A 15,000-nucleotide genomic window follows, 5' to 3' on the forward strand; every position below is an offset into this window, starting at 1 on the left:
ATATTTACCTTTTACGCAAATATTACGCAAGTATAAATCATGTAGAATATCTGCATGAATATAATTACATTTAATAGTTAACTAAAGATGATCATTCTATAAGGAAACCGAAAAAAAACTAATAGGGAATTAATTAAAATCAATGTTTAAAGAATATGCAAATTACCTAGACCTTTTGCAGATGAATGCATTTCCAAGATCCATATATAACAAAGTTGTATTTTCTTTTTAAAGTAAATAAAAATAAGTGTTTTAATATCACTATATATACACACAAAAACACATATGATTAGGTTTTTTTTTTGGAAAAAGAATTCCAGCAGAGTGCTCAATTAAAAGGAAAATCCAAATTGTAAGAGCGTATTTATATTTCGTGTACAGAAAGTTGTTAGTTGAGACAGATCGTTGGTACCGTCGGTTTCAAGCCCGATAATAAGGCCCGTTTAAGGTATCCTTATCAAGCTCTCTTCAGCCTTCAGTGTCTTCAGAGACGAATATTGGCTGAATAGAGCTTGATAAGGATACCTTAAACGGGCCTTATTATCGGGCTTGAAACCGACGGTACCAATGATCTGTCTCAACTAACAACTTTCTGTACAATATATATATATATATATATATATATATATATATATATATATATATATATATCAATTAAAAAAAATAATAATTGTGAATTACGAATCGGTTTCAAAAGGAAAAACAAACAATATCAACTCGAATGAATTTTTTCCCTTTGAAACTGATTGATAATTCACAATTATTATTTTTTTTTACTCAATATTAATATAGCTCTAGGATACATATACCTATTGAGCTTATTATATATCTATAGTACTATGGACACTGTTTCTTTTAAAAAGATTAATACATTTATTATTACATTAAAGTAAACTCTGCTCTTTAGACTCCAGGTCTAATTCCCTCTGTAAAATATATAGAGACACACACTCACACGTGGTAATAATAATGGAAACAGTATTTCGGCGAGATCATCAGCAGCAGCCCTGCTATTTAAACAGCTACGACGACCACGGCTCTCCAAATTGTAGAGCCATGGTAATCGTGGGAAGACAAGTAAAGACGGTAGTTTCCTGTTGCTTTTCGTCTTGATTCGGGGTTGCATCTCCCCCAGTGATTTAAACGCGCCCCCATATACCAAGCTTGAAATTTCTACGACTCCGCACGGCACATACAGGGCCTAGCCTCCTCAAATGGTCACGCATCTGGTACTGTCCAGGCTCATTGTTGCTTAACTTCGGTGATCTAGCGAGAGCCGGTGTGTCAACATCATTGTGTTATATTATTCCGACGAGATAGAGATGAAAAAAGGAAAAAAAAAAACAAGTTATTTATCCACCCATGCCTTCTCTTTACTGTAAGACTTCTTCTGGCGTAATAAACTGAAGAAAATAAAATACGAATACAATATTTGAAAATATATTTATTGTGAAAAGTATGTTCTATTTCAGAATGACAAAAGTCGTTGAAATATTTGAAATAATACTTGTGAAAAGGATTACTTTGTTCTATTTCAGAAAGAAAAAGTGGTTAGAAAATCAAAAAAAAATTATAGCATTGTGAGGAGAGCAAGTTTTTTTTTTAAACGTCATATAGCCGTTAATATATTTAAAAAAGATATGATGTAACTTATATTCTTTTGGCAATATGTTTCGTCGTGATAATTCAAACATGGATGTATGGGGACCGAATTCAAAACCGACTATTGCTAATATTGGAATCAAGCAGTGTGTGTTATGTGTGTGTTCAACTTTTAGCAATGATTTTTGCTAAATAACGTCTCCCCTGAAATCTTTCGCCTCTGAGTGATCTATTTACTAACCCGGACGTCACGAGGGACAGTTGTGGGAATCCCGCGTAAATGCGCTGTAGGGAAAACGTGGCTGTTGAATGGCAAAGACCCACTAACCGGAAGTGATTTCTCGACGGAAACGCGGGCTTCATTGTTACTCATTTCCGTCCGACAGAAAAAGTCAGATCTGATTTCATATATTTTCTTTCTTTTTGTTATTTTTACTTCTTTATCTGTTAGTTATACAAGAGATGAGTTGGCCTTTTTCAGACGAAACTGATACTATTATTTTCAAACGTGATACAACGTGTGTTTGCGATTGTTACTATTCTAACGTATCAAATATCAAAGGTACAAATATTACGATTGATTCGGCTTGTGTTTTCACCTCTTTCCTAGTATACTTCGGCTTGTCAAACAACTACTCGCTACTAATCGAATAGTCCGCTTTTAATAATCCTTTTTTTATAAAAAAAATATTTTCTTCAATAAATATATATATATATATATATAATTTATGTACGTGAAATTGTATGTAGCTATTTTCAGCATTTAGTTCGACAGTGCTCAAGACGTAAGTAGAGCTAGGTTGTAAACAACAGCCTACCGAATCCTTACGAGGATGAAGCGCGGAAAATTCTGTGTAGCTTAATTGCCATATATTTTCAAACCCTTACTACTTACTATGTATGTATATATATATATATATATACACACAAACAAAAATATATACATATATATACACATAACTGTACACACACACACACACACATATATTATACACATGCCACTCCCCATTTGGGGGTACCAAATTGGTCAAAGGGAAAATTATTCCCAACTCGTCGCATTTAGATAAAAATGCACTTTCGTATAATTCATTCAAAGAAGTATCGCAAGAACAAAAACAAATCTCTATATATATGCACACACACACACACACACACACACACACACATACACGTGTTTCTGTGTATACATACATAATTATTTAATAATAAATATTCTTAATTATTATTCATAGAAATATTTCATCTTTATTCAATCTTCAGCGTGGTCGTGCACGATTAGAACCAATAAACACACACACCACACACACAGAGATATATAATGTATATATATAGTGTGTGTGTTCGTGTAGGAGTATCAAACGTGTGACCGGCGGACCACGCTGAACATTTCATGAGGATGAAACATATGTCTATGGATAATAATTAAGAATACTTTTTATTAAATAACTGCAATATATACTAAGATGTTTTGTGCAGCTTGTTTCTGAAACTCTACCGTCAAATCAAACAGGGGAATAGTTGTATTTACTTAATGAATGAGAGCAAATACAGAACAAATAATGTCTCCTCAGGTCATGGGTGTATTTTTATTGCTTTATTTATTTATTTTTTACCTACTCTTATTAAGGATTATACTCTCTTTTCTTTTTCTCTTTTTCTTTTTTTGTTGGTATTTGACCCTGTCTCCATTAGCATCACCACCACCACCAGCACCACGCTTCCATTTAACTTCTTTTCCTCTATTTTTTTCTTTTTACTTTTGTCCTTTTTTTTAAAATCTACTACTTCAATTTTATGTTCTGGATTTTCTTGTCCTACTCTTCTTTATTTCTTTCTTCATTTTTAATTCTTCCCCCCCCCCTTTCCTTCTACTATTTCTCTTTCTTTTTTTTCTTTTTTTCGTCTTGGTTTTTTGTTTGTTTGTTTGTTTTCCTATTTCTTATCTTCCTCTTTCTCCTTTTTTTCTGTGTCTTATTACATTATTGTCTTTCTTTGTCATCATCATCATCATCATCTTCATCTCCTCGGTCCTGTCGGTGGGGCAACTGGGGCATTATAATACGCCGACTGCCTCCCTGCAGAGGGTAAAAGTCCCTCAATGGGGGTCCTGGATATGACCTTAAACTATATCCAGTGGTGAGGCTCCAGCTTGTGGGCTTTGGGGAGTGTGGAGCCACCCTTTAATTGCCATTGCTCCCAGGTCCACTCTGACCCGGAGTGGTAGTACCTGTTAGGGTCCCAACTATGAGTTAAATAGAAACCGACGTGAAAACAACAAATATATTCTATTAAAAAATTTTTCTTTAAAATCGTTTGATTCGGCATTAAATAACTCGAAAAGGGTTGATATGGCGTAAAACAAAAACAACCAACCAACCAATCTTCATCTCCTTCTTCGTTTTCTTCAATTTTTACTCTTTTAATTACCTTTCCGCTAAATTCCCTCAAATTTTGTTCATTTTTTTTTTTTGTTTTTGTTGTTTCGTTTTGGTATTCCATTTCATTTGTTTTCTTCCTTTTATGCATTTTTCTTTTTTTCCTTTTTCTCCATTTTGTCTTTTTTTTCCTTTTCTTTTTTTAACATTTCTTTTTTACTCTTCTTCCGGCTCTGATTTCTTCCTACTCCATTTTTATACTTCTTGTGTGTGTGTGTGTGTGTGTGTGTGTGTGTGTGTCCTACCACAAAGAATATATTAACCTTTCTTTCAAATCCTCACAGATTTTATACACTCCTTATTTCTTTGTTTTACTTTTATTTTATTTTATTTTATTTTTTTTAAATGTTATGGCATCACATTTCATCATTGGAGGTCACACTAAACCGAAACCTTCCTAAAACCCAGCTGCTTTCCTCCTATCAACACGGCCATCAACCAGAAACGCAATTCCGCTTCTTTCTATTCCACGCACTAATAGACATTGTTGCAAAACATTTGGCCGTTTATTCGACGCGAATTTTTTATTTGTTTTCTTATCGTTTACGCGACCTTCATTTTTTTAGTCATTCAATTATTATTATTAGTAGTAGTAGTAGTAGTAGTACTACTACTACTACTACTACTACTATTGTTGTTGAAGTGGATGTTAATTTATAATAGTTCGCCTTACCAGGCAACAAAGGGGGACGTTGTTTTGATTGTAAGCGTATACAAATTCGTTTACTTGTTGCTTTTAGGACCAAGTTTGGTAATCTTTTCAGGTTGGTTTTCCTTAACGTCTCAGTCAGTCTATATATACATGTATGTATATATTATGGCGTATATATAGCCAGCCCCGTTTGTTTAGTCCCCCCCCCCCAGGTCACCAGGTCATCAAGGCCAAAAGAGATAAGGATAAAAAGTTTACACGTCGGGGAGATTTTACAGAAGACAAAAAGAAGACACTATATGTAGATATTTACGTCACCTTTTACAGGAGGGGGAGGGGGATAAGACACAAAGTGGGCAAAATAAACCGGAGCCCCTATTTTTCCCACAGCCCCCCAAATTACAGAAATTAGATCATTCCTATAATTACCTGATCCCTGTTGATTGCGGTGTGATGATGGTTCTGTGCAGTTCTAGGAGGTCCTCCTATCCAGGATTTGCCTTCTCTCTTTGAGAAGGGATTTATTTTAATCCCCTGAGACGCCTTTACCAGGAAATGCCGACGAGGCTGTCCGAGCACTTTTTTTGAAAGTCATAGTATCCCTTCCCGGGGACGCTGATTTTCCGACCCTAAGGTGAAAGAGAACTAAATACGCCCTAAAGAAGGAACCCTTTAACCCTTCAAAAAAAGGCTTGAGTAAGTCCCTCGACATTAGACAAAAACGATTCACCTGCTCAACCCGAAAGCTGAAAAGTAAAGACTAAAAAGGTAGACTTCCTAGTACTATCCATAAAGAATGCCTCAGCCTGGCAGCTAAAAGACCACCGAGATAGCCAAATTTCTGATGGACTGATTGACAAGATCGAAACCTTGACTAACATCTAACACTAAGCATAATCATAAATGGTGTGATCAGTGTGACCAACAAACCACAAATGACTGCCGCTCAGACTAGTACAACACTTAGTCGTAACTCTATTTAAAGTGTATGAAAGTGTTCATCTATTCCTGGAATTGTGTAATTAAAAATGACGTCATATCACTCCTTAATCTTCATCCTCGAGTGGCTGTAGACCTTCGTACGTGATAACTAGGACTATGGCAACAAAATATTCATATCATTGTTTTGACTCTCTAGTATATATCCGACACAGTCAATCAACCGAAAACCACATCACTCTATATACTAAAAGCGTATAAGATATCAACGGATACACACGCGAGAGTCAATATAATGAAAAGAATATGCTGTTGTCCTAGCCCTATCATTTGTCTTGAAAGAGTTAAATAGCAATTTATCTTCAATAAACTGCAATGAAACGTTCGTAATATGTAGACACAGCGACACAGGAAAAAAATGGCAACGGAGTTTATAGAATGTGTCCAACAAGTTTTGCAAATAATATCTTTGACAACGGCTTGTTGCGGACTGAAGAAAAAAAGCAATATTCTAACTTGCCATAAAGCTGGCTGACAATTTCGAAATGATTCAAATGAATTTCCAAGCATTGATTAATAACCATTTTTTGATGGTGGGAAATCTGTAATTAACTCTGCGTATTGAATCGTTATTCGCAGCCAATTGATGGTTGGAGATGGAAATGTTCTAGAAACAGATTTCGTTGTCATATATGAATAAAACACTTTTTATAAAAAAAAGCAAACTTTCCTTGCGAACAATTATCTTTATAATTTACTAGCATGAAGACCCGATGTTGCCCGGGATTGAATGATGATTAACGAATATTTCATACCTCCATATTTTTATCGTCATCGAAATCTGTGAAATTGTCCATTTATCAATCAAATCAATTGATTGCCTACTCTAGTCGGAGACCCATCGTGGTGCACCAGGAGGAAGCTTTACATGCTTCTCCACAGTGACTTAGTTCACAATACATTGTAGTTTACATTGCACTGTAGAGAACCGTACTGTTGATTTTTTTTATAAAATTATTTTTATATATAATGGTTTGAATTAAAGTTTAAAATGCAAAAGTCAAGTATCAAGGTTCAGTTGTGCTTTGAATACAACTATTCATTTTTATCGCTCTCCTGTCATATCAAAGAACATACTGCTGATTTTATATGCTTGGCCTTACTGCTTGTGCGGTGATGATGGCTTGAATTTAAGTTAGAAATAAAAAAGTTAAGTATCATGGTACAATTTTGCATTGAATAGAAACATTCATTTCAAACTCGCCCCTGCCATATTAAAAAAATCTACTGTTGATTTAATATGTTGATCTTTTCAACTGCACTTGTGGTGTTAGGCAGTGTAAGGTGTTAACTTTGACCAAAATTGCCTTCCCTTCTTTTATCAGATTATTTCGAGTATCGATACTTATCGAAGACATTCCGATACAAAACCAATCTGAGAATACTATCAGACACCTAAATTACCTCCGTGTGGAATTTCATAAAAGTCGGCCTAGACGTTTTCGAATCCATAAGAAACGAACACACAGATACAAACATCGTTTTATATAATTGTAAAGATAACCGGAATAAGGATTTCTTTTCTGTTTCAGTTTTTACGTAAAACTCGAATCCAGCGGCCATTTTCTTTTTTAGGCCGCTGTGTCTACACATTGCCGAAACGTTTATAATAGACGTTTTGTTTCGCGATTAAATCACCATCCAAAAAAGGTTGATATGCCGCATGACTGAGAAACAAAACACCACATGAAACATTGATTATATTAACCTTGACAAAGAAAGGCACGCCACCGTCGTTCAATAAGTTTCACTTCTCAATTACATCTTTAACTTATTGATTGAAAATTGATCCGTCTACATCTTGGCTGGCGAATCGGTGTTTTCTTATCGTCTCAGACTTGTTCACTATCTAAACCAGTGGTTTCCCACGATCGTGCCCTGCCACATTGGTGTCAGTCATGCAGAGACGAAAAAATGCGCAGATTACAGTGTGGAATGATAAAGGCGTCGCCCTAAAAGAAAACAACGCTGCAGCTTTACTTTAAAACTTTTATTGAAAAAATCAATTCAGGTAACTTGATTGTGTAGTAGAACACATATATTCAATGTAGCCGCCTTCAGTCACAATCATCGCCTCGATGTAGGTCCAGAACTGGGAGCATGCCTTTTCCACAATAGCCGGTGGGAGCTCGGCAGATGGCGGCGATCAGACTGGTTTTGGCGTGGGAGGTAATGTTGGTGATGTTCTCGACATATGATCAAACGAAGTGGTCCAGTGGGATCAGATCTGGAGAGAGGGAAGGCCAGTGAGAGAAGGGTACATAGTCGTGACATTCCTTCTGAAGGCAAGCCTGAACGTGGCCTGGAAGCGAGTCCTTCTGCTACAACCAGGGTCTGCTAGTGGCCACCTCATTGCACTGGGATTACTACACTCTTCAGCATATCCAAGAACATTTTGGTGTTGACTTTCATGCTGACTTTGAAGATGTGATGTGGCATGATGTGGTCCTCACTTGAAACCACACCAAAGACCAGAACCGCGTCGGAAACTTTGTTTTCATCACACTGGGTACGTCGCCGTTATTTGTGGCAATCCAGCGATACATACTGAGGAATGCTTTTGTTTTCATAATTTGGATTGGTAGAGTTGTACAGCGGTGCATCTCCGATCTCGCTCGTTAATCATTGTATGACTCTCAGACATAATAAAAGGCTCCTGTCGCTTTTGGGATTTGTACACGACTGGTCAACTAGTAAATGGTCTGCAACAAAAAAAAAAAAAAAAAAAAAAAGTTGTTCATCAAACGGAAATGGAATCATGTCTTTTCTAGAGCGACAATTTTATCATACCATTCTGTATAAACATACATGCTAGAACTCCTCATGCAATTTCATTAAAATACAGATGGCGTAGATAAGTGATTTTTTTTTTCTAAACTCCGAAAGAAAACGTTGAAACAAAAGAAAACAAGATGGTCGCTAAGGAAGTAAGCAACGCAGTTTATGTATTTATTACGTGTTTAACTTCAAGATTTTGGGTGAAGGTTGCTTCCATTACGATTCATTTCTTTCAACTAATCAGGTCGGTTCTTGTTAGATCACCGAAGTTAAGCAATGTCGAGCCGTGTCAGTAATTGATGGGTTGCTATTTAGGAATACTAGGCGCTGTAGTAGGAGGACGTCAGTACCTCTCTACAAAGAGATACATGCGACTGAAGGTCGCTTGTGAATTTGATATAATAGAATATAAAATGTATTTTTTTAAGTCAAAATTTTCGGCGAACAAGGCGCTTTCATTAAGATTGGAATCAATTTGTGTTTTTTGTTTTTCTTTTTTTTTCCTCGTGTCATGGTCTTACTATAAATATCAAATTCGTGTATTCTTCAACTGTGATGTTTTCCATGCGTTCGATATGATGAGAACGTTACGGTTTATTTATTCAATTTAGTATATCGATTTATACGCGTATAGATTTTTCTCTTTTTTTTTTTTTTCATTTAAGAATCAGCTATGATGAATAGCGGATAAACTTTCTGTTGCCTAACGAAGAGCCTTTGTTTTTTTAATAAACCAATCCTTCCGAAACATTAGCATGTTTAGTATAGCAACTATGTAATGAATATTAATCTATATGAATAAATATATTATAAATACATACGTATATAAATGTAGGTATATATCGGCACGTACACACATATACACACATATATATGTAAACATATATATATATAAAAACATGTGTGTATATATATTTATATATATATGTGTGTATAAATGTTTTTCTCAATTATATTTCACTTTTTATTCATACAAATCATGTATGAAGCTCACTGTAATTACAGAGCATATAACCAATAAATGACAAAAGTCTATATTCCAAATTCCAAGATGTTATCCATCTTACAATTTATTCCTATAAGTGCGTTGACATGCACACAAAAACGTGATCGCAACTTCTCTTCGAATTTTCAGATTTTGTAATTTCTATTTCTTCTGAGGTGTTAAGGGCAGAGTAAATTCATTGATTGATATAATAATTAAATGAATGATTTTACGTTATGAAACAGGTGCTGTCAAGAATTGTGAATGTTAATATTTTAATCATTTATCGGTATATATATATACATATATATATATATATATATATATATATATATACCAATAAATGATTAAAATGTATATATATTTCAAATTTGAAGATGTTGACCATCTTACAATTTATTCCTTTAAGTACGTTGACATGTACAATTCTAGCCGCACTGATGAGCTGTGAAACAGCGAAACAGTACTGTATGTGGATGACTAATATATATATATATATATATATATATATATATATATATATATATATATATATGGGGGGGGTGATCTTGAAGTGTAGAATCTCCTTTCGTGTTCTTTTATTGTTAATATCAAAACTCCAGCACCTTGTGTCTCTTCCGAATTGTATCTTTTTTTATTTTTTTAAATCATTTTCTCCTGTATTTTTATGTAAATAAATAATAATTTAAAATGTTAAATAAAAAAAGCTGATAAAATGTCAACTTAGTAGTTTGGCATGAAAAAAAAGCAGCAAACAGACAAGGGAGAAATCACACCAAACGATCAAGTTGACATTTTATTAAATTTTATTTAATATTTATTTTTGAAATATTGTTAATTTCAATGTATACCATTTTCATTTTAAGGGTTGAAACTGTTACGAAAAAAAAACTCCCCTTAAAAACGAATGAAACTCAGTAGATCTATTTTATAGTAGCAGAGCATATATAGTACAAAATTTTGGCTTAAAATTCAACGACTCACATTTTTTATAATTTTCGTTTATCACATCGTGGACTTCCCCAATTACAGATGTTAACGAAACAGCTGTAATGGAGGAAATCCACGGTGGAATAAACGAAAGTTATAAAAAATGTGAGTCTTTGAATTTTAAGCCAAAATTTTATAATATATGAGAGAAAGAGCAGTAATATATATATATATATATATATATATATATATATATATATATATATATAGTGAAACTTTTTCTCCGTGATATAAGCGTTATTTTTAAAACTAGTCAACGAAGATAGGTAGACGCCGACTCAGTAAACAGTGATTCTTCCTCTTGTTTCACAAACAAATACCTTATGAAATGAGAAAACTAAAGGACAAAGTAAGGGTAACGGCAATCATTTAATTTATTCATTTATTTAATTGGCAAAGAATAAACACGCAAGCGATTGCCATAACAAGGGGAAAAGGTCAGTAAGAATTTAGGGGACTATGCACAAAGAGCAATTATACAAGGCAGAAAACCCGTAGAGGTTTGACCATCGTCTGTAAAAGGCCGCCTTGAACCCTGTAGTGTGGCCTGGTTTACAATCTCGTCAGCTAGCTGGTTCCACGGAGATGTCATTCGAACCGAGAATGCTGTTTGGCGACGAAGCCTCCGGAACTATCTTAAGTAAACCCCAGGCCCACATTTATTCTTTTTGATTGTCAGTTGAACGATGAAGAATATTATTATCTATAAGGATCGAAAATTCTGAATATAAATAACGTTTATATATAATTTTTCTAGCATTTTAAACCGGTGAAGATTCTACTCCAGAGCACCATGACTGAGGTACTTCCGGTCGGCCATTACTATCTGTTAGCTGATAATGTCGTTTGATGTTGTTTCCATTATTGCTGTTGTTGTTGTTGTTGTCTTTGTGTTGTAAAGTATTAAGCCCGGATGTTTTATCTATTTTTATTTCAGGTTTCAATTACTGGGCATTTTTGAACGAAAAGTCGAGAATCGTTAAACCAAAATATAAAACATGGTAACGTTTCTCATTCTAATCGATTCAAACGGCTTCTTTGCATAAAAAAAAATGAAAGTTTTAAAAACAGAGTGCGTGACTGACAACCTCCCAAGTTACAATTTTCACAATATTCCAATTTATAATTACCATTAAATGCCAAGCGCGAACGCACACCTCACTATATTATTGGTAATAGAAATTAAATTAAATTGGAATATAAATTAAAACGTATTTCCTTTTTTATGAATGTCTAGCGCGAACGCAGACCCCACAGTGTTATTGGCATGAATAACTTAAAAATAAAACGTGTTTTTCTTTTTTATAAATGTCAAGCGCTCAAGCAAACCCCACAATATTATAGGTATCCATAAATTAAAAGTAAAACGTTTATTTTTATAAATGTCTAGCGCGAACACGAACCACATAATATCATTGGTATGAATGAATTAAAAGTAAAACGTGTTTTCTTATGTGTAGCGCGAACGCAGACCCACGGTATTATTGGTATGAATGAATAAATTATAAGTAAAACATTTTTATATAAAAATTAAGTGCTCAAGCACACCCCACAGTATTATAGGTATTAATAAATAAAAATAAAACATATTTTCTTTTGATGCATCTCAAGTACGAACGTAAGACCCACAGTATTATTGGTATTAGTAAATTAAAAGTAAAATTATTTATATTAGATCTAAACGTTGGCGCACATTAAAAAAACAAACATTTTTATGGATTTTGGGCTAAGATCAAAGTGTAGTATCTGTTCTAATTACATAGGCGTCATTTTATGGCGGAAGTTCTCACGCAATTATCTCCGTCTAAAACATTTAAAATACAGTCAGATATCAAACAAACAGAATACGCTGCTTACAACATAAGTGTTTCAGAATGTACGTACGCATTAGCAGTTGCCTAGAATGCTCTATGCTTGGAACGTATCTGCATATTATCAAGAAGAGAAGTCTATTCTGTTTAACGAAAAAGCGATTAGCTTTACCAGTACTTGAGTGATCAACCGAAAAGTGGTGATAGCAGAGATAATTACAATCCTCTTCAGAATTGCTTGACAATGAGGTGTCTCAAGTTGGGATCGAAACCTAACCGTTTTGTCAGTATTCGGAGTCATTACTTATTACGCCGTCGGATATATATTGTACATATATACATACATAAGTGCATTATCAGCTGCCAAGATCTCTCTATTCTATTTAATAACGGTTTATATAATGTTCTTTTTATTGAGCACCCTTAATAACGTTTTAATTCACGAGCTTTCTCTCCTGAATACCTTTAACTTGGTGTATATATATATATATATATATATATATGTACCAAGAACAAGTAGTTAATAAAACATGTTAAAAAACACTTTGAAAAAGAGTTAAAAACATATTTAATTTTAAAAAGGAAACACTAAATAAGTAGATAGTCCTTAATCCGCGGAGTTTCGAAGAAATACTTTCCTTCTCATCAGAGGGTAGGATTTAGCAAAATGCGGGATCGGATTTTGCTTGCAAAAGTATTAAATGAAACTACAAGTGAGTCATAGATTTTACTTGATAACAAAAAGTGAAGCAGAGGGAATAGGGTGAATAAAAAAGTGATTTCACGTGAATGGATAGTCTGGTGAAGGGTAAAATATCCAATGACGGTAAAATCCAAAGATGCAGAATCCAAGAAAGTTAGTTAAACTTCCATTCGCACAAGTAAATTCCAAGGGAATTGCGTAATTGGAAGATGATCCAAAGTAATCCAAAAGGCAGAAATCCATGGAATAATTCAGAAATAGGTACAAGGAAAAGGGAAAGAATTCCAATATATTATAAAAAGAAAGATAAAATGTGCGTAAAAAAGGAATGGAAGAAATATACTTATTATAAGCTCTATCTCCTATTTGGTTTTATCGAGCTTTTACATCTGGTTGAGATTACTTTATAAATATTAAATTTATAATTTACTTTAGTTTTGCCATTTTGGATCATTTTGAATAACTTAACTGTAATTTTTATTTTAATATATATATATATAACTTGTAAAGTGAAGTCAAAATCACGCTGTTTCGTTCTATTATAGGCCTTCCGTGTGACTAGATAAGCAAGTTAAGTTCGAAATCCGATATTTTGTCGACAGTGTATATATATATATATATATATATATATATATATATATATATATATATATATAAAGTGATTGGCGCTTACAATTTTGATTCCTGCTTGGCACTTGTCACTTGTCACAGGTACAACATATATGATCCACCCGAAAAATGTTGGGGACATTCGACACGGAACCCTTAAACAGAGCACGATTTTAAATGCCATTTGCTAGACCCCTTTGCCGCAGTCATCATAGGCACCGTTTCGTCAAATCAATTCCTTTCAAAGAAACACCCCCTCCCTCAGTCTTCCATGTTTATGTGACGAGTAACATTTTCATCGTATGTACAGAAAAAAAACAGTTGATTTTTGTTATATATAAAAATAACAAATAAATCAGATGGAGGTTGTCACACGCTACGGTGTTCCACAGGGACCACTTATTCACTGCTTTTCACTGCAATGATAACACTCGCTTATACATTTCGCATGATTCTTGCACTTTGCACTTTCCGTCCAAATCATATCGATGCACTTTGTAAACCGCAATAATAGATTATACGTTGCTAGTCTCGCTATAGCTCCTTACATATTTATTTTAGCGAACGTTTGTAGAACTACGAGGTGCCATTTTTTCTTTAAGAACTCACATTCTGCTGACGTCATTAAAAGTGCTAGATTTTTCTCGCTGTATAATTTTTCTTCGTTTTTGTTTTAATGCAATTTTTTTTTTCCAATGTATATTTTTTACTTAAACCTATGTTTTTAACGCGTGTGTCGTTTGTGTTTAATTGTTCTATAATTATAGGACGCCATTTTTTCCTGTAAGGACTCACATTTTGCTGACATCATCAAAAGTGCTGGAATTTTTTTTTATTTTTGCTGTATATTTTTGTTTCTTTTCATTTTTGTTTTCACTCTGGTTTTTGTTTATTATTATCTATTTGTTAACTAAAGCCTTTGTTTTTAACGCTTTGTGCAGTTTGTGTTAAAATTTTGATGTGATGTTTGACCCTTGTTTTGAAATCTAGATACGTATTTTTTAAAAAATTGTTTTTTTATTTCTTTGGTTGTTGATTTTCTTTAGCTTTGTTTTGTATTCTGTTTGTTTTCTTTTTTTAATGTTTAAGATTGTTTTCGTTCAAGCACCGCTCATCACGCAAAGAAATCGAAATAAGGTGGTGATTGGCCTACGAAGCCTTAAAGATGCTTACGAGATATCCCAAAGAACATGATGTTACAAAGAGTTCGCCAATATGCTAAGTTGAAAGAGTTCACAAATATTCTAAGATAGAAGTGTCAGTCTATAGAAATATTATATGAGAACACACACACACATGCACACATAGATATGAGAACACACATATATGCATATGAGAATACACACACGCACATACATATGAGAATACACACACACACACATACGAGAATACACACACACACATATGAGAACACACATATACATGACAACACACAC

General features: G+C 33.9%; 1 protein-coding gene across 24 annotated transcripts in view; it reads left to right on the plus strand.

Annotated features, from left to right (window-relative positions):
- LOC145297783 (FH1/FH2 domain-containing protein 3-like) overlaps positions 1–15,000 on the plus strand; it is a 760,653-nt gene that overhangs the window by 184,876 nt on the left and 560,777 nt on the right. For 8 of the 24 annotated variants that reach the window (XM_080144053.1, XM_080144056.1, XM_080144061.1 and 5 more), the window contains one exon: positions 11,379–11,442. The exons of the other annotated variants lie outside the window; for them this stretch is intronic. In XM_080144053.1, the coding sequence (XP_080000179.1) occupies positions 11,440–11,442 (3 nt within the window). In that variant the 5' untranslated portion in view covers positions 11,379–11,439. The remainder of the gene's footprint in view (positions 1–11,378; positions 11,443–15,000) is intronic. 24 annotated transcript variants of the gene reach the window in all.

The sequence above is a fragment of the Euprymna scolopes genome, chromosome 18 (genome assembly GCF_053919585.1).
Source record: "Euprymna scolopes isolate OS-2025 chromosome 18, ASM5391958v1, whole genome shotgun sequence".
NCBI lineage: Eukaryota > Metazoa > Mollusca > Cephalopoda > Sepiida > Sepiolidae > Euprymna > Euprymna scolopes.